This window comes from Pangasianodon hypophthalmus, chromosome 9 (assembly GCF_027358585.1).
Source record: "Pangasianodon hypophthalmus isolate fPanHyp1 chromosome 9, fPanHyp1.pri, whole genome shotgun sequence".
Taxonomy (NCBI): domain Eukaryota; kingdom Metazoa; phylum Chordata; class Actinopteri; order Siluriformes; family Pangasiidae; genus Pangasianodon; species Pangasianodon hypophthalmus.
Window position 1 is genome coordinate 3,929,035 of NC_069718.1, and position 19,931 is coordinate 3,948,965.

Genomic DNA, 19,931 nt, shown 5'->3' on the forward strand with positions numbered 1-19,931 from the left:
ATTTTCCCCTCTTTCCCCTCAGCTTCAAAATGGCTTGTTTTTCTCCCAGAGACAGCTGGTCTTTCTGGTCTTCACATTGGCTTATCCTTTTTAACAACAAATGCAGTCTTTACACACAAAACCCAGAGCTCAAACCAAGAGTAGACATTCAGAGCTATTAATTGTTTAAACAATCAATTTAACTGGGCAACAAGAAACACCTGTCAGTCACCCGGTCCAATATTTCTGATCACTTGAAAAATGGGTAGGTTCAAACAAAAGGTGCCATGTTCTAAGTTGTTTAACACTTCTAGGTGTAAATATGAGGAAATGAAAGCTGAAATTCTGATCTATCGTCTCATATTCATCTTCTAATCTCAAACAGAAATGTCTTCAATGTGTAGCGAAAACAATAGAATTGGCTTTGCTGTACCAATACTTTCGGAGGGCACTGTATATGTGTGTGTGTGTGTGTGTGTGTATGAGACAATCTGTGAGTCAGTCTGCTTTAAGATGTGTAAAATCTCACTAGTTAAGTGTGATTTCCTCACGATTTGATCAGGTATTTGAAGAGTTAAATGCCAGAGTGAACTCAATCACTTCATATCCACAGTGCTCCTGTAGCATCACATCATCATCAAAACAGAGAAGAGCGCTTACACACTCTGTACAGATTCAATTCATTTCCATTTTATACATCTGTAGCACATTTAACAATGGACATTGTCCCAAAGCAGCTTTACAGAAATATAAATTCCGGATATAATTTTTAAATTTATTCCAGGTGACAGCAGATAAAGTTTTAAAATGTTTAAATGACTGAATAAAAGACATTAATAGAACAGAAGTGAATGAATCAGTGATTATTCCACCACTGATATTAGCATGGAGTGAAGAGTGGAATGACAATGAGTTTTTTTTTATCTCAGGTGATGAGATGGAGACTGATGTGGATGATGCTAATGATGTTGATAATCAACATTTCCTGTTTTAGGCTTATAATTCTTTACAATTTGACAGTAATGTTATTCAATCAGTAGTTTGGGTTATAAATGTGGAAGCTGGCGTGGTGTCTTTCAGTGCAATTGGAATGAAAGCAAATGAATTTTGTCCATTTTTACTTTGGAGGGTTGAGCAGAGTTTTTAAAATGCTAAAAAAAAGAGCCTGAATCCTGGATGAGATATGCGCCAAAGAGAACATATTCATCCATTTTTGAAAAAGTGTTTTTTGTGTTGCATCGTTCAGCATGTTAGTTCCATTTTCTAACGTATTACTCATTAAAACTGTGAGATTAATAGTGTCAGGCAGCTGAGATGGCTGAAAATTTTATGGAAAATGGCAAGATCCCAAAAAACACTTAGCAAAGATGTAGTCAAGAGCAGGCAGAAGGTCAAGCGATTTACAAACAGGATATCCAAGGCAAAACCAGAATCACAAAAACACTGCAACTTGGTATGTCAGATGCGTGAACAGAGCTGAGCGAATACATCGTACTGAATGAATGTCCAAAGTCTCTGTTTATAGGATGTATGGATGATTGAAACCAGGCATGCTGTGTCAGTAATCAGGCGAGAGTGACCGTGTCCATGTGTGAGCCAGCTGGGAGTTGTAGTCCGTGTGTGATGCCACTTCCGGTGTTGACTTGACAAATAGTTCCAGATCCTGCATATATGTCACATAAGCATGTTTGGGTAAATTATTTTTTTCTCAATTATTTTCCCTCCAAATTTATCAATTACCAGCTAGTGTTAAGTGACGCTAGTTTGCGACTGTGACACTACAGAAGCATCAATAATCAGAGAACTAATCTAAAAGCAAAAGCAAACCTGCATGCGGAAAACTTGTCAATGCAGCTGTTATGTAATTAATTAGAGAAAACTGTCATCTAGGCAGCACATTCTAGCTTAGCGGTAGATGTGCCTCCTGACACTGCCGTCCTTCCAAAGCTCTCCAGCTCGAGGCTGATCACAGTTAATCCAGTACTGCGCAAAGTCTTCAGCACCCTGTTGTTTCAGTGCAAACTTTGTTCAGATTTTTATTTTATGATTTCTACATTATCGAGTCAGTAAGCACTAAGCAAAAACATTTTAGATTTCCAAACATTAGTTTTCCAGCACAAAATGAAATGTTACAGAAAAATGTTTGTATGTCAGTAAAGAAAGCAGCAGATTCCATAAGAGACACTTTTCAGATAAAAACATAATGAAGGCTGCTGGGTTTCGCTGCAGAAATAAGAAGCGAGTCGACAGTCAAAGTCTCCAGAAGAACTGTGGCTGCTTCTGCAAGATGCTCAGTAACACTTCCAGCTCATTTCCTTATAAACCTGCACACACTGTACCTGTACTTTTTTTAAAAGCGAAGGATCGTCACACCAAATATTGACTTTGTTTCATTTATTACTGTTTACTGCTCTTTATAGGATTTTTTTAAATGTAGAAACATTTAGTTTCATTATTTTTGAAGGCATCTTTGCTCTACAGCATTTCTTTGCATGTGCCTAAGACTTTTGCACAGTACTGTATATATGGCTAGGGAACGGTTGAATGCGTTTAAGTCATATTTTCGTTTAAATATAAAGTAAATAATTGCTGCCTTTAGGCTTCCTGACCTCCATTCATCTTTCTCATTTTGTCCTTCTTCTACAGCAATTTTACTATCAAACATTGCTCACAAATCAGACAGCAATGAAAACATGGATACGCTTCTAAAGGAAAGTGTGAATGAGTTGAAATTGATGTTGAAGTTTATAAAAGCTTTGTTGCACCACTGTCATCTCATTTAAGAAGTGGTTCAAACTTTCAGTTGTATTTTAAATCCATACTTTAATAAAATCTGAATAAGTGGAAGCGTCTGAATAAGTCTGTGATCAGTGCCTTCATCTGCACACTGACCCTCTGGACTGCAGGTAAGAGTTCTTTAACGTTAATTTTAACATCAATTGTATTTAACATTTAACATTTATTTATTTATTTATTTAAATTATTAACTGAATTTCTGTAGGATCCAGAGGTCAGGTACTGGGATTCGAATTCGTCTGCTTTCCCTGGAGCACTTCTGTATATGGATATTCTGGATATGCATGTGTTGCGACAACGGTTAGTACAGAAAATGTCTCTAATCTATCTTAAATTGATCCTCAAATGGAGTTGGACCATGTGTTATGGGTTTTCCGCCACCCTGATTGGTGAAGTGGTATCCAGTTTCCGCATCCCTAGCTTTTTCACACAGCTTATTATAACTGTTAGAGCCATATAAGGATTTGGTGTAGTTTGAATATTTGAAGATGTATAATTTTATGTAAGTTTTTTCATATTATTTATTGCTTATTTGATATTCTGTGTTTGATTTTATAAGAAAATGTTATTTAGAATGTTATTTCCGTAACAATACATATCTAATTTGAATAACCATTAATTTGAATGTAGAACTGAGCTCCTTTTCACTATGCTTGAGTGATTGTCCTGTGCACACGTCTTGCTTTTGTGTACTTTTATATTTTATTATTACACATATTTCATGTTCGCTGTAGTTATGGCTGTATTAGATTATTATGTATCTGAGGCCAGCAGGAGACTTCTTACTTAATTCTGCCTCAACAATGAATTTTCCTAATTTAACATAGCAAACATAATAATTAGGGCATTAGTTCAAGCTGTTGTGGAATTTTCTGCTCATAAAATGAAACATCATAATCCAGATGTTCATTATATGTGATTTATTTTTAACAGAATATCAATTAAAGTTTTATTTACTTAAACATTAATCATGGTTAACATTAATCGGTGATGTTAATTAATGCAGTAAATGATGTTAGTTTGGTGTAACTTAATGTACACTCAAGCTTTATGATGCTAATCATTGTAGCTTTTTAAACTCGATGGAATACGGAAGTTGCAGTCAGGTATACACAAAAACCACAATGTTGCCCCATTTGTAACTTTTTTTTTTTTGGATTGTTGTTGAAATTAATTAATTAGTCACACAAAGAAAATAATTTCCACATCACAGTTTGATAACATTCTGAATAATAGAATTAAACTCGCAATCACAATGCTAAATGTTGCAGTATGAAATGTTTAAGGACTCTGTTCTCCTCCTTTTCACCTCTCATTTCTTTCCAGGAGAATGAGGACTCGAGGTATCAACCTTTTGTACATCACCAGGCCGCAGAGCATTATCCAGGCGATGTATGTTCATTGTAGGTAACCAAAATCCAAGCCTTGGACAGACAGAAGTGGGACAACGCAATTATACAAACAACTGTATACAATGCAATAAACTTCAGAGTAAATATCAGAGAGTCAGATCCATCCCATAAGACATTATGTAGTTTGTGATAATTCAGTGAAATGGACACGGACTCTACAGCAGGATAAAAAGGTACATCTGTGATAATAAAATAGGAAATGGGAGCACTTACATAGGAAAACTGGAAGGCGGACTGCCAGCACTGGTAAAAGACAAAAATTACAGTGAACAAGCTGCTTAATTTAAATATTGAACCGTTCTGAATCACAGTTAAATCTATTATTGTGTGCGGCAAATGGGACACAAGCTTGTGTAGTCGTAACTGTAAGTTTTCTGACATCTTCAGGACAGAGGAGTTTACGTTTTGCGGTTTCTTAGTAACGTGACAAGCTGTGTATTTTGTGTTTATTCTTTAGAGAAATTAGTGCTTATGTAATAAATTTATATCTCATATAACCCTCTGAGATATTTCTTGCTGAAATGATTCACATTGCACAGAATACTTACTATTGTACAGTGTAGTTCTGGGTTTGATTGCAGAAGGAGCCGTTACAGTCACTGTGAAAAAGAGCAGCGAATGTGTTAGTCATCATTCTTCATCTCTGTCCTTCTAAATCATTTATTCTACTCTCTTCATTCTCAATACCTTAAATACATATTCCAACAGCGTACCTGAAAATGAAAGGACTAATACGAGGCAAAAGTCCAGAATGACAGTTTTTCAATTAATTGGTTATTTCTGCACTTACTTGTGCTCAGAAAAAGTTTTGTTATGATGTAAAATTATTGCTTGAGTGCACGTATTGGCTTCGCTGAGATCCATGAGCTTCTGTGTTTGGTTTTAAATAAATCTGACATAACACAGTAGGATAACTAGTTAAAAATGGTAAATAATCTGCATTTAAATAAAATCTTTGACAACTATAAATAGCAGTAAATGGGCACAATAGATGTTAAATTATTCTCGGATGAAGTTTATAAACCAAGTAAAAATTCAGAAATCCCTCTTGAGATTTTTTAATCAGTTTAGTACAATGTTATTTATACAACACTTTTAACAATAGACGTTGTCACAAAGCAGTTTTACAGAAATCCACATATAGATTTAGATCCCTAATGAAAAAACAGTGGAAAGTGTCCTCTTCTGGGTGACACTGCACAGCAGGAATTTTGATAATTACAGTAAACAATCATGCAGTCAAAAGACAAATACATGCATAAATTCACACAGAGTTTGATAACATGGAAATTATATAAACTTCTAAATCCCTGTAAATTCATTGTGATTTCACTGCAGCACAACAACAACACAAAAATTACCCAGTCAAGCAAACTGAGGAAAAGAGTGAAACATTTTTTATAGTTAACGTCCAAACATGCATATTATTTCACGTGACAGAAATGACAGAAGCATACTTACATTAGAGATGTGGAGTTGTAATTTGAGTCAACAGGATCAGAAAGGGAGTCATGTTCACTGAAGAAAAAAAATAGTCTTAAGTCTTCTATCTTTTCCGAGTCCTGCTTTAAAACATCGCAAAATTTAAATTGCACATAATACAACTCAGTAAAATCTGTAAAATACGGTTCATTGTAGCCATCGTATTCTTACCTTGTGCTGTTCCACATATCGTCAGTGTGGAGCGGTAACCCAAGAACAGCACTCGAGAGAAGCACACTGAAACACCAGGAAGGGAGCATGCTGAGTCGCCTTCGAAGTGCACTCTTAATGAATTGAACAAGCTTACTGCATACTGAATTGAAGTGGACTTCATTTATACACTGAGATCTTTCCCACACTTTTCAATTCTCCGTTATCTCCCGTGCCATTGTTGGATGTTCACAGGGCATCTGTGGAGATAGTTCTCACAGTCACAGGCAATGTTAATGTTAGTAAATGTTAGTAAACTTTAACAAATTTTAAAAAAGAACGAAAAACACGGTGGATTGATAGGATCACAAAATAAAACGAATGTCAGACAGCCATGGGAATGGGTTCAAGTCCGTGACCTGCGTCTTTGTGAATGGTCTGGAATGTATTCATTGATGTTCTAGTTTGCTGAGAGAAAAACAGAGATAATGGCATTTTACAGAACACACACACTACAGAAAATTCACACTTCACATTGTTTCACACATTTTTTCACATGTATACGAATTTTATGGTGTTTTTTTACACGTCATTTATCTTCACGTGATTTTTTTACATCATTAATTTTTCGACATCATTTTTACACTGTTTTTTTATGTTATATTTTATATGTTTTTTTTTTCACATTTACATTTTTCTCATCTGGCTGATATTTTTATCCCTAGTGACTTACAAGTGAGACAGGATACAACTGACCAGAGAAGGTTAACAGTTATGCTCAAGGACTCAGCAGTGGCAGCCATTATTTTTCACAGGGTGATATAGCATTCTCATTTGACATGATCACATTTAACAGACAGGACTCAGGAGATGTGTGACAATCCACATGAAGGAAGATTGCTTATAAGTCCAAGACAGAATCCTAAATCAGATTCAGGTGAGGGCAAAAACTGTAATTCACAGTTATACCAGACAAAGGGCAAATCCAAATAATAGTCAGTTAAACAGAGTAAAGGTCAAAACATGGAAAATCACACAATATACTACGGGAATGATAAAAGTGGGAAGACTGAACTGACTGAATGTTAAAACTGGCTTTAGCATATAGTATGTAAACAAGAAGAGTCTGACGGGTGATGAAGAAGGAGTTAGTATTCAAGGAAGGATGACCTCTGCTGGCATGGACTTGTAATGTCCTGGGTGAATGTAATAACCAGCCCCAAAGTCACAGATCTTGGCTGGAGAGCCCAGGATGCAGCTGTGGGTGTGACCGGGGATGTTTGTCAGTCTGTATATTCTGTCAGCAGATAGCTCTTTGGACTCAGACACGTGCAGCTTCCCAAGTTTATTTTCTCCTCCACATCCATTCGTTGACTGCTGGTACTTTGGTGGGTTCTTTAGGTCATTGGAACAGTAGGGCTTGATAGATTGGCATTAAAATGGTGTGAGTCCTGTAGAAGAGTCAGGGAGTGAGTTTTGTGCTTGCAAGTCCCACCGAAAATAAGGCTCCAGTCATGGTGGTTGCAATTGAAAACGACCTGAGGAATATTCCAGTCTCATGATTTAAGCATTCAATTTTTCTATAAGATTGCAGATGGTCACCTGATGATAACCTGACGCTGATATTACGTTGCTGACAAAAGGTTTTCCATACATTCAATATGAACTGAATCCCACTTTTCTGAGATTATGTTGTATGGGATACCATAACAAATGAATACTTCATTGTATTTTGCATTGTATTTCATTTTCATTGTATTTTGCCATGGCTGTGAAGGGCTTTGGCAAAGCTTGTCAATAATAACAAGAACCATTGTGAAATGTAGAGATGAAATCAGTAGAAATTTGTGACCATGGAGAGTGTGGATTTGGCATGGGCTCATGTAAGCCTTTATGTATCTGTCTCAGGGTTGAGATTGTTGTGCACAGATAGTACAAGCTGTAACATGCTGGAATACATCCTGCACAAGGAAAGGCAACTAGATCTTTTTTCTGATTAGCATTACTGTTCACTGAATCCCAGTAGTAGAAATGACAAAACATCAGCTTTTGCATTCTTGGATCCTGGTTAATACGTTCTTGACATCATAGTTCTTGTCTTCTGATTTTAGTTTCCTAAAGCAAGATGCAAAGGGGTGCAATTCAAGAGGATTTCCATGGTGGTGTGAAAGAATTACCCAAATGCCATTCTCTGATGCATCAACCTCTACAACAAAGGTTAGTGAGGGTTCAGGGCTAAGAAGAATCTGGGCACTTGTGAGATGATCCTTAAGGTTCCAGAAAGCCTGGAAGGCTGCTTCATCCCCCTTAACAGAATTTACTTTATTTTAATGAGTGATGTCAGATAGGCTGTCATGGCCTCTTGGGTCAGTAGAAGGTTGCAAGCCCCAGAAACCTTTGTAGCATCTTGTTTGTCCAAGGTTAGGATTAGGGATAGTCCAGGAACTTGACAGACAGTTGGTGAAAGTCTTATTTTTCAAGCTTGATTTACAGGTGGTTATCTAAGTCATTTATAAAGTATCTGATAAAATGTTCCTTTTCTGAGGAGGGAAATGAGAATGCCATCAATGTAGAAGCTTAGAATGCATAAGGAGCAAAAAGCAGACCACAAGACACAACTAAATATTCAGAGTGTCCTGAGGTAGCTTTGAGCACAGTCTTATATTTATCTCCTTCCCTGACTGTAAAGGACTTCAGGTGGGCCAGTATCATCTGCTCAAAAGACTTCATAACAATGGATTTTAGAGTAACTGGTCTATAATCTTTCAGTTCTGTTAGCTTGTCCTTTTGGGGAATGGACACAACTTTGGATACCATGAAACAGGAAGGTACCCTGTATAACTGTAGGGAGATGTTGAAAATGTGGATCTGCAGATCAATTATAAGGTGGCAGGTGAGACACCATCTGGTCCAGCTGCTTTCCTGACATTCTGCTTGCTGAAGATCTTGTAAATGTCCTCCTGATTCACTGACAGTGATGATGATGATTGAGTTGAACAAAAGATGGAGGGTGATAGGGTGTGAATCTATTGTCTTTGGTGTGAAGTTGGCTGGGAGAGGAGGGAGGCTGGAAGGTGTCGATGAAGGAGGACTTCTAACACATGTGTTGATGGGGAAGACGTCATTGAGGTGCAGGTAGGGTAGATGTAAAGGGGTCCTCGATGATTGAAACAGCAGTAAAACTGGTTCAGCTGTTTGGCCAGATTGGGGGAGGCAGGTGCTGTGACCATCTGTTTGAGTGTCTGCAAGGAGCCCTAGGTAGGTAAAAAGGCTTACAGTGAATTAAAAGGGTTTAAAATTGTGGAGACATTGGTGCACCAGCTGTTAATGTAGAAGCACATGCCACCTCCGCATGAGTTAACACACAGCGTGTTGTTTCAGTCTGCTCTGAACAGCTGATACCCCTTAAGGTGAAGAGCTGCATCAGGTGTGATTCTGTTTAGCCACGATTCTACAAAGCAATATGCTGAGATGCGAGTAAAGTCCTTGTTAGCTCTAACAAGTAGTGCAAGAGAGTTCACACTGGAGAGGAAAAGCACTGGAAGTGATGTGTTTTTGCCACCAACAAGGTAATGCACCACCTCACTTACCTCTGTACTGCCTGCATGAGCACGTTTGCCAGCCAGCATCTTTGTTTACCTTCGGTAGGTGAGCTAAAGGCAAATCGTAGACTTCATGCAGAAAAAGGGTGTTAATTCTGGTGGTAGGTTTTCCTTTAGTTTCAAAAGTTCCTCTTGTGAAAAAGTAAACACATCAAATAAGTAGTGTAAAACAAGTAAGATATAAAATAAACAAGTAGGAAAGACATAAAAAAAAACAAGAAATAAAACCTAAATGAGATGACGGAGCACCGAAAAACCCTGGCAGCCACACAAACTGCAGATTTAAAGAATAGTTAATCAACAAGGTAAGGGTCATAACACATAAATAACAATCAGAGAATGTAAAGCTCAGAATTTATTTGAATATTAAAGTTGGTAAGACTTTCCAGTAACTGAATATTTGAAATGGATTTATATAATCTGTATTCAGGAAGGTGTTGATGGGTGATGGAAAAGTAGTTTAGTATTCAGGAGATGGGGACCTCACATGATGGTCACGTTGTTCACATGATGTCAAGTGTGTTTACTTGACTTCTGGGCAACAGATTTTGAAATGCGCCTTCACTTGTTTCCCCCATGATCCCATAAAATGTGTGTGATTTAATGTAAGTGACAGTTCAGTGGTTAAATCCTGTGTCATATGCAAGACAACATTGTGATTAAAGTCTTTGATCCTTTTCTGTTCTGATTAAAAGGAGGCACTTTAGATTTTTTGCTGAAAGTGTATTTCTGATTTGACTGACATTAATACTGACAGTTTGGTATTTAATCTTGAACAATCTTCATTGTTAGTTTTCAGACACAGAAAGAGAGAGAGAGCAATGAGGCGTATTTGCAGATGTGATATTTGCATTAACAGGACCGAGTAGTTTCATTTCTCCCTCTGAACTTCCTTCAGTCAAACTCACTGAAGCACAACACAGAGCACTGAATCTACAGATAAACACACTCTCTCATCACACTGATCATCACTATTAACTCAACAATTCAGCTTTATTTCAGCAAAAACTACAGGAAGAGCAACAGGACAGTGAACAGAGTAAAGACAGAAATGGCAGCATTGTGTAGAATTTAAACTCTATTGTAGATGGGTCATAAGCAGCTCTATGTTAAACTCTCTCTTGGAGCCACTAGCCTTCACACTGACTCTTTCTGAACGTGACTGGATGATTGATGTTGTCATGGGAGACCGTACAGGTAAACTCCTCCCCCTTTTCCCAGAGGTCTCTGCTGAGGGTAAGGGTGCTGCTGCGACTGTAACGGCCGTTCTTCAGTTCTTCTGCGCTGGTCAGAACCCCGTCCTTCACCTCTGAGCCGTCCACTGTCCAGCTCACCAGCGCCCCCTGTGGAGAGTAGCCAGACAGCAGGCAGAGCAGCGAGGCCGATCCCTCAGACAACTGCAGAGGAGACGGAGGGAGCAGAGACACGGAGGGCTTCACTGTGGGACCAGCTGGAGATGACAAACACATTTATAAATGGTTAAAAAACATTCCTGAAACTTTGTGGAACTGACATGGTCTTAAAGAGTAATTAAATCTAATAAAGTCTGACTTCATGCTCTTAGTCAGGGGTAGAATATCACTTTATAACACATCAGTTTCAGTGCATAGAAAAAGACCAATTTGTCAAATTTGTTTAAAAAAAGAAAAGACACTTTTGGAAAGTTCTCAAGTGGACTTCATATGAAAAAGAAACATCCTGGATACTGGAATAATCTAATCAGAAGTGTTTTTATTTAATCTTTCAGTCCTTCAACACAAATTCAAATGTAGCTGATTACAGAAATAATCACTGGTTGGTTAACAGAAACAAACAGAACGATTTGCCTGGATTTTCCATTTGCAAAATATTTCATGTAATATTCAGTTAATCTGAAACATTACTTAATGTAACGTGATAAAGAGAATGAAATAAAGTGATTTTGTTTTAAAAGAAGAAAACACACTTACTTTTAATGATGAGTTTGGTGCCTCCACCAAAGGTGAACCACAGTGATACAATCTAATGAAACTGTCATACAAAAACCTCCGGCACACCGCAGTGCGCACACACACACACACACACACACACACACACATACGCACACACACACAAACACACACGAGAGTTTCCACTTTGCATTGGCAGTCCATGCTTCAGTGCTCTGCGAGTGTTTATAGCCCTGTGACTTTAACACGTCATGACTGAGAGCTGCTGCTCAGCAACTTCACCCACAGCAACCATGACTTTGATCAGCGTCTTCATCTGCACACTGGCCCTCTGGACTCAAGGTGAGAGTTTAACATCAACTCACAGCCTCACACACTTCATTTCATACTAATTCTACACCACTTTACAGCATATAAACACAATCTATGTTTCTCTTCAGGATCCAGAGGTCAGGTGACTGTGACTCAGACTCCTTCACAGCAAACTGTTGTTCCAGGAAACACAGTCGCCATCAACTGTAGAACCAGTCTCAGAGTGTATAATGGTAATTTTCTACATTGGTACCTGCAGAAACCTGGAGAAGCTCCTAAACTCCTGATCTATAGGGCTACTAGCTTATACTCAGGAACTCCAGCTCGTTTCACAGGCAGTGGATCTGATACTGACTTCACTCTGACCATCAGTGGAGTCCAGACTGAAGATGCAGGAGATTACTACTGCCTTAGTGACCTTCAGATCCGTGGTGTCTCAGTGTTCACACAGTGTTAGAGCGTCGTACAAAAACCTCGGTCGGTGAGAGTGCACAGAGAAGCACTGCTGCAGCTGGGAGCGACTGCAGGTGCTGAGGGGGAGGAAGTGATACAAGACAATGACACACACTGTGGATGAGAGAAAACACATCATACTAAGAGGCCGTGATAATGCAAATAAATATGCTCTCACTTGTATTAATCACTCTTTCCCCAATCTTAAGTAGATAGAATGGTATTCTAACTTCAGGCTAGTAAATAAACTTTGACAGTTGGCAGTTCAGATATTAGACCAATGTTAGTTTCTTTCAATTCAAAATGATGCCTTTTGGACTGGCATGCTATGCTGAAACGAACACCATCTCCATTATCAACATTTTATAAAAAAATTAACATTAGCTAGCTAGCTAACATAGGCAAATGCTGGTGTGGTTTCAGTAGCTTGCCAGGTTTGTAAGCTAACTAGCTCATGTTAATTTATACTTGTTTCTAGCTACTTAGTTAGATATCTAGCAAAGGTGCCCCTTAAACATATCCTGAGTGTCACCTATAGGCTGTAGCAGATATATTTAAGACAATACGTGATTGCTATGGAGCTCTTAAGTGATATCTTACGTTTAATACAGAGCTTTCATACTGTTAAATATCAACATCTCCATGGGTTTTGGATTGCATAAATTGCAGATCATCATCATGCTGTTTCCGAAGATACCTGATAAATTGGTCTTATTAAAAAAAAAAAAAAAAAAGAAATATTTGAGGAATACCGCCTGCTACTGTAGACAATAAGCAGATAAGATGACCAATCCTACCTGCTTCTGTAGGAGGTTTGACCAATCCTGCTTCCTCCTGTGTATCTGAGATCTGAGATTTGCATTAACAGCACTAAATAGTTTCATTTCTCCCAGAATAGAGCAGAAATTTCACCAGATGTTCAACTTCCTTCAGTCAAACTCACTGAAGCACAACACACAGCACTGAATCTACAGCTAATCCCACTCTCTCATCACACTGATCATCACTATTAACTCTAATAAAAGAACAGACAACGTCCAAAATTCAGCTTTATTTCAGCAAAAACTACAGGAAGATCAACAGGACAGTGAACAGAGTAAAGACAGAAATGGCAGCATTGTGTAGAATTTAAACTCTATTGTAGATGGATCATAAGCAGCTCTATGTTAAACTCTATCTTGGAGCCACTAGCCTTCACACTGACTCTTTCTGAACATAACAGGATGATTGACACCGGCATGGGAGACCATACAGACAAACTCCTCCGCTTTTTCCCAGAGGTCTTTGCTGAGGATCAGGGTGCTGCTGCGACTGTAACGGTCCTTCTTCAGTTCTTCTGCACTGGTCAGAACCCCGTCCTTCACCTCTGAGCCGTCCACTGTCCAGCTCACCAGCGCCCCCTGTGGAGAGTAGCCAGACAGCAGGCAGAGCAGCGAGGCCGATCCCTCACACAGCTGCAGAGGAGACGGAGGGAGCAGAGACACGGAGGGAGCTGTGGGACCCGCTGGAAACAGCAAACACACACGTTTAGAAATATTGTGTAAATTCTGCGAACTCCAACAGAGCCAAAACTGGAAACTCCATAGCAGCAGTGTTCCAGCACTAGGATAACATTTCTTAATTACTCTTTACATCAATTACTCTCAATGAACACGATTGGACTTCAAATGACAGAAACAACAGAAACATCCTGAGCTGTCTCTCACCCTTAACAGTGGAAAAATGGAAATAGAAAAATATAACATACTAAATTAATTAAAAAAAAAAAAAAAAAGTGAATACCAAACTGTAATTTATCTGGGAAAATAAAATGTATTATAAAAATATTTATGAAGTTATTGCCCTTTCTTTCAGTATAATCGACTGCAGCAAATACAAATGTAGCTGCTTTCAGAAATAAACAAACAGCCAACAGCTTTCTTCTGGATTTTCCACTTATACAATACTTCATGTATGAGACATTGAGCTGGATTAGTGATACCGTAAAATGTGGTTTTAAAATGACTGAATCTTTACTATAAATTAATTGTATATTTATTGAATGTTCATAGTATGGATTTTTATTGTACTGAAATGAATTACTTATTAGAGCTTCATATGATAAAAATTATTTTGTAGTTTTAATATTAAGTTATTTTGTCGTAAAAGAAGAAAACATGCTTACTTTTCACGATAAGTTTGGTGCCTCCACCAAAAGTCCACCACAGTGATACATACTAATGAAGCCATCGTACAAAAACCTCCGTCACACTACACTGCACACACACACACACACACATACACACACACACTTTGCATTTGCAGTCCATGCTTCAGTGCTCTGCGAGTGTTTATAGCCCTGTGACTTTAACACTTCATGACTGAGAGCTGCTGCTCAGCAACTTCACCCACAGCAACCATGACTTTGATCAGCGTCTTCATCTGCACACTGGCCCTCTGGACTCAAGGTGAGAGATTAACATCAACTCACAGCCTCACACACTTCATTTCATACTAATTCTACACCACTTTACAGCATACAAACACAATCTATGTTTCTCTTCAGGATCCAGAGGTCAGGTGACTGTGACTCAGACTCCTTCAGTGCAAACTGTTGTTCCAGGAAACACAGTCACCATCAACTGTAGAACCAGTCTCAGAGTGTATAATGGTAATTTTCTACATTGGTACCTGCAGAAACCTGGAGAAGCTCCTAAACTCCTGATCTATCAGGCTACTAGCTTATACTCAGGAACTCCAGCTCGTTTCACAGGCAGTGGATCTGATACTGACTTCACTCTGACCATCAGTGGAGTCCAGACTGAAGATGCAGGAGATTACTACTGCCTTAGTGACCTTCAGATCCGTGGTGTCTCAGTGTTAGAGTGTTGTACAAAAACCTCGGTCAGTGAGAGTGCACAGAGAAGCACTGCTGCAGCTGGGAGCGACTGCAGGTGCTGAGGGGGAGGAAGTGATACAGTACAATGATCCACACTGTGGACGAGAGAAAACACACCACACTAAATTGCTAATGATCTGGAAGAGAAGACCAACTTACTGAGCTGTGGATAATTATTAGTTAATATTTTAACATATTATGTATCCCTAGAGAGGCTATGAAAAGTTTTTTCATTTGTGCACAAATTGTGCATGCAATATAGTTTAATGTGGCCACAAGAAAAAAAATAATTCCAGACAATATATTTTAACATGGCCTTGAGATTTGCAGCCAAAGAAGCCCCAGAGAGAAAAGCACACTTTCCAAAAATTAACAAAGCCAAATGAACTAGCCATGTGGCAACCTCAAAACAGCATGGCTGATTGTTTCTTTGGCCACATAAGTTCTGACAACCTAAAGCAAGCCTTAAATGGAGTTCTGCTTTCAGGCCTTAACCACACAGCTGCTTTCATCACCATAATTATTTACATCTGACCAGTGGTTCCTGGTACAAACTTCAGTTCTATTGTCGACCTCCAAAGTTTTGGGGGCACTATCTTGTCAATATTGCTGCTCTGTTCCATGAAGTTTATTTCCTCTGATTGAAATAGCAGACATCAAGGTTCAGAACAAGGTGTTCAGATGCAAGATACTTCCTTGTTCAAAAGAAAGACAGTCTGATTCTAGAGTGGAGAGGGCAGAACTGGTTCCTAAAAGCCCTAGAGTTTTGCACTGTAAGTCTATCAGATCTTATTTATTCTGTGCAGCCACCAATGGAAGTGTGCGATGCATATTTTTATGTCCTCATTACCCCAGAGCAAAGAGGCTTTTTGAGATTTACGTTTCAAAGACAGGTATTCTGATTCAGTCCCACTTTCAAGCGCTACCCTTTGGCCTTTCTCTAGCACCATGCTTGTTCTCTATCTCTTCTCCTCCTCCCTGACTCTCAGCATCACTAGGAATGATCACAAAGGAATCATCAGTATTCCCTGTGGAGAAACAGCAAATGTTTTTAACGTCTGGACTCAAGCACTCATAGGTAAATTGCCGCTGCCCATGGGGGTATAGCTCAGTGGTAGAGCATTTGACTGCAGATCAAGAGGTCCCCGGTTCAAATCCGGGTGCCCCCTGTCTGGCTTGCTTCGCTGGATCTTTAAGTGATTTACACTCTATACCTTTAATACTGTCTGACCTGCTTCAGAGTCCCTTTAAGTGATTTACACTCTACATTGTTAAAAGTTCAATGGCAATAACCAAAACTATAATGGTGTGTCAATGTCTCTGCTTACTCTCCACCTCCCTCTGGAGAGCAGCTCAGGCACAAGGCTGAGGAAAAAGTCACCTGGTCTTTTTCCAGTCTTCAACTGTCCAGCTGCAGTCACTTGTCTCAGATCCGTCCACACACAACACGCTTATTGATTGTTTTTCTTTTGCATATTGTTACTTAATTCAGCTATCTTTGCTGCATAGTCTGCACAGCTATGTGCAGGTGTTTTGTGTTCAATGTCTTTGAGTCTTGCATTCTAGTCTTTGCCCTTGGGCGGCAGACTGCAGACAAAATACAAGACTCACTGAAGCATATATATATATATATTGAGAGAGAAATGTTTCATGCATGTTTTACAGCCATATTTGATCACAGAATCGCAGAAGGCAGTGATATCACTATTCCCTGCGGAGGAACAGCAACGTCTGGACACAAGCTCCCATACATAAACCACCACTGTCCATGGGGGTATATCTCTGTGGTAGAGCTTTTGACTGCAGGGAAAGAGGTCCCCGGTTCAAATCCGAGTGTCCCCTGTCTGACCTGCTTTGCTGTATCCTTAAATGATTTACACTCTACACAGTTAATGTTTCAACATAAATAACCAAAACTCTAAAGGATATTGTCTATTCACTCACACCGCCTGATCATGGTCTCTGTTTGGGTTTTACCACAAGACAGACAGCAAATGCTTTTACTTCCGGACACAATCTGAGTGGTAGCTCAGTGGTTCAGATGTTGGACTACTGAATGCCAAACTGCTACTGCTGGGCCCTTGAGCACCAGGCCTTAACCCTCACCCGCTCAGTGGTGTAACTTTAACTTTGGTTGAGAAAAATTCAAACACAAATAAAATGTCAACATTTGACCATATGAAAAGTTTTGTGATTGTCTGTGTTATGTCCTCTCTCTCTTTCTGTCTCTCAATTTCTCTCTCTCTCTTTCTTTTTGTCTCTTTGTCTATCTCTCTTGCACTCTCTCTCTCTCTCAATCTCTCTCTCTGGTGGACTGAGTGGGGTTGAGTGAGCGCTGATGTTTGGTGGTGGTCTGGTCTTTCTCCTCGCTGCAGGCAGAGTGATCGCCCATCGAGCCTGGCAGGCAGGAAGAGCCTTTTTTTGTTGTTGTTGGTTTGTTTTGTTTTGTTTTGTTTTGCTATATTAGACAACAGAGAAATGTTTTGTTCATGTTTTACAGCCATATTTGATCAGAGAATCACAGAACGCAATGATATCACTAGTCCCTGTGGAGAAACAGCGAATGTATTTAAACGTCTGGACAGAAGCACCTGTATATAAAAGACTTTTTTGTAACTGCCCTTGGGGGTATAGCTCCGTGGTAGAGCATTTGACTGCAGATCAAGAGGTCTCTGGTTCAAATCGAGGTGCTCCCTGCCCGGCTTGCTTTGCTGTGTCTTTAAGTGATTTACATGCTACATCATTAATACTTCAATAGAAAGAACCAAAATTATAATGGTGTGTCAATGTCTGTGCTTACTCTCTGCCTCCCTCTGGTGTTGGCACGTGCTGGTTGTCCCAGTACATCATTCAGCCTACACACACTTGTAAATAAAAATATTGAAATGGCCTGCAGTAACTATTGCTGAACATTTGAACACTATCTACAATTCACAGCTGACCCATAACATGGCTCTGTTCTGGGCTGGCACTATTCAGCTGCGCTTCCCCAGTCAGCAGAGTGTGAATCTGGAGGCTCTACTCACCCCTGGGCCAGTCACACTTTGAGGCACTACCCTCAAACTTCTCTTGTTATTTGTCAACATCATCCTATGGGGTCAAGTGTGAGATAGCTCACTGGCAGTGTCAAAGGGGAGGAGGAAGGGCTCAGTCTGAAGCCTTCCCTATTGCAATTGATGCTATTGCTCCTACAGACTGAGGAGCACCCGATGATGCCCAGGTTTCCGCAACTTTTCAGCTCAATGCCCATTATCCTGCTCAGCTTCCACTTCTGCTCACACCTACACGTGTTCAGCGCCCAGTCCAAAAGGAAGGAAAACTTAAACCAGCAACTGCCCGTGGGGGTATAGCTCAGTGGTAGAGCATTTGACTGCAGATCAAGAGGTCCCCAGTTCAAATCTGGGTGCCCCCTGTCTGACTTGCTTCAGAGTCCCTTTAGGTGATTTACACTTTACACTGCTAATATTTCAATGGAAATAACTAATACTATGATGGGGTGCCAATGTCTCTCAAATCAACACACAAATCAAAATGTCAACATTTGACCATATGAAGAGTTTTCCCAGTACACTACATACATGTGAAATGTGTGATATGATGATTTCTCTGTTTCTTTTGGTCTCGTTGTCTAACTCTCTTTCACTCTCTATCCATCTCTCTATCTCTCTCTCTCTAGGTGGACTGAGTGGGGTTGAGTTAGGGCTGATGTTCGGTGGTGTTGGTTTGGCTGGTCTGGTCTTTCTTGTGGCTACAGTCGCTGCAGGCAGAGCGATCACCCATATTTGATCACAGAATCACAGAAGGCAGTAATGTCACTATTCCCTGTGGAGAAAGAGCAAATGTTTTTAATGTCTGGACACAAGCACCTGTATATAAGTGACTTACTTATCAGGGGTATAGCTCAGTGGTAGAGCATTTGACTGCAGCTCAAGCAGTCCCTGATTCAAATCCAGGTGCCCCCTGTCTGACTTGCTTTGCTGTATCTTTAAGAGATTTACACTCTACACCATTAATACTTCAATGTAAAAATGCCTCTGCTTACTCTCTGCCTCCCTCTGGTGTTGGCACAAGGCTAAGCTGGTTGTCCCTGTACATTATTCAGCCTAGACAACCTTATAAATAAAAATATTGAAATGGCCTGCAGTAACTATTGCTGAACATTTGAACACTATCTACAATTCACAGCTGACCCATAACATGGCTCTGTTCTGGGCTGGCACTTTTCAGCTGCGCTTCCCCAGTCAACAGAGTGTGAATCTGGAGGCTCTACTCACCCCTGGGCCAGTCACACTTTGAGGCACTACCCTCAAACTTCTCTTGTTATTCGTCAACATCATTGTATGGTGTCAAGTGTGAGATAGCTCACTGGCAGTGTCAAAGGGGAGGAGGAAGGGGGTGAGAAGGGCTCAGTCTGAAGCCTTCCCTACTGCAACTGATGCTATTGCTTCTACAGACTCAGGAGCACCTGATGATGCCTGGATGATACGGGCAAGAGGACTCTGTGTCCCTCGTCCCAGGTTTCCACAACTTTTCAGCTCAATGCCCATTATCCTGTGTGTTCAGGGAACTTTTCCACATGCATGGGGGTATAGCTCAGTGGTAGAGCATTTGACTGCAGATCAAGAGGTCCCCAGTTCAAATCTGGGTGCCCCCTGCTTTGTGACATCTTTAAGTGACTTAAATCTTTGCGCTACACCTTTAATATTTCAATGAAAATAACCAAAACTATAAAGGATATTGTCTATACACTCACTAAAGCACTCACCCAGCTCACACTGCCTGATCATGTTCTCTGAGTTTTACCAAAAGACAGACAGCAGATGCTTTTACTTCCAGACACAAGCTGAGTGGTAGCTCAGTGGTTCAGATGTTGGGCTACTGAACGCTAAACTGCTACTGCTGGGCCCTTGAGCACCAGGCCTTAACCCTCACCTGCTCA

General features: G+C 39.8%; 4 non-coding genes and 4 gene segments (V, D, J or C); 6 read left to right on the top strand and 2 right to left on the bottom strand.

The window, feature by feature from the left end:
* Nucleotides 1-10,173: 10,173 nt before the first annotated feature.
* Nucleotides 10,174-11,553, bottom strand: LOC113523832 (immunoglobulin kappa constant-like). The segment is given in 3 exon segments: nt 10,174-10,871; nt 11,371-11,422; nt 11,524-11,553. Coding segments are annotated over 3 exon segments (402 nt in total).
* A 59-nt stretch (nt 11,554-11,612) lies between these two features.
* On the top strand, nt 11,613-13,816 carry LOC117597933 (Ig kappa chain V region K29-213-like; the record flags this gene model as incomplete). The annotated part of the segment is given in 2 exon segments: nt 11,613-11,691; nt 11,790-13,816. Coding segments are annotated over 2 exon segments (408 nt in total), but the record flags the coding sequence as incomplete, so codon positions are not given.
* On the bottom strand, nt 13,302-14,343 carry LOC113523840 (immunoglobulin kappa constant-like). The segment is given in 2 exon segments: nt 13,302-13,618; nt 14,328-14,343. Coding segments are annotated over 2 exon segments (333 nt in total).
* Nucleotides 14,344-14,452: 109 nt separating this feature from the next.
* Nucleotides 14,453-15,054, top strand: LOC113523833 (immunoglobulin kappa variable 6-21-like). The segment is given in 2 exon segments: nt 14,453-14,561; nt 14,660-15,054. Coding segments are annotated over 2 exon segments (486 nt in total).
* Nucleotides 15,055-16,089: 1,035 nt separating this feature from the next.
* Nucleotides 16,090-16,161, top strand: trnac-gca (transfer RNA cysteine (anticodon GCA)). Its single transcript has one exon. It is a non-coding gene; the product is annotated as a tRNA-Cys (tRNA).
* Nucleotides 16,162-18,332: 2,171 nt separating this feature from the next.
* trnac-gca (transfer RNA cysteine (anticodon GCA)) lies at nt 18,333-18,404 on the top strand. Its single transcript has one exon. It is a non-coding gene; the product is annotated as a tRNA-Cys (tRNA).
* Nucleotides 18,405-18,882: 478 nt separating this feature from the next.
* Nucleotides 18,883-18,954, top strand: trnac-gca (transfer RNA cysteine (anticodon GCA)). The gene has a single exon. It is a non-coding gene; the product is annotated as a tRNA-Cys (tRNA).
* Nucleotides 18,955-19,574: 620 nt separating this feature from the next.
* trnac-gca (transfer RNA cysteine (anticodon GCA)) lies at nt 19,575-19,646 on the top strand. Its single transcript has one exon. It is a non-coding gene; the product is annotated as a tRNA-Cys (tRNA).
* The last annotated feature ends 285 nt before the right edge of the window (nt 19,647-19,931 follow it).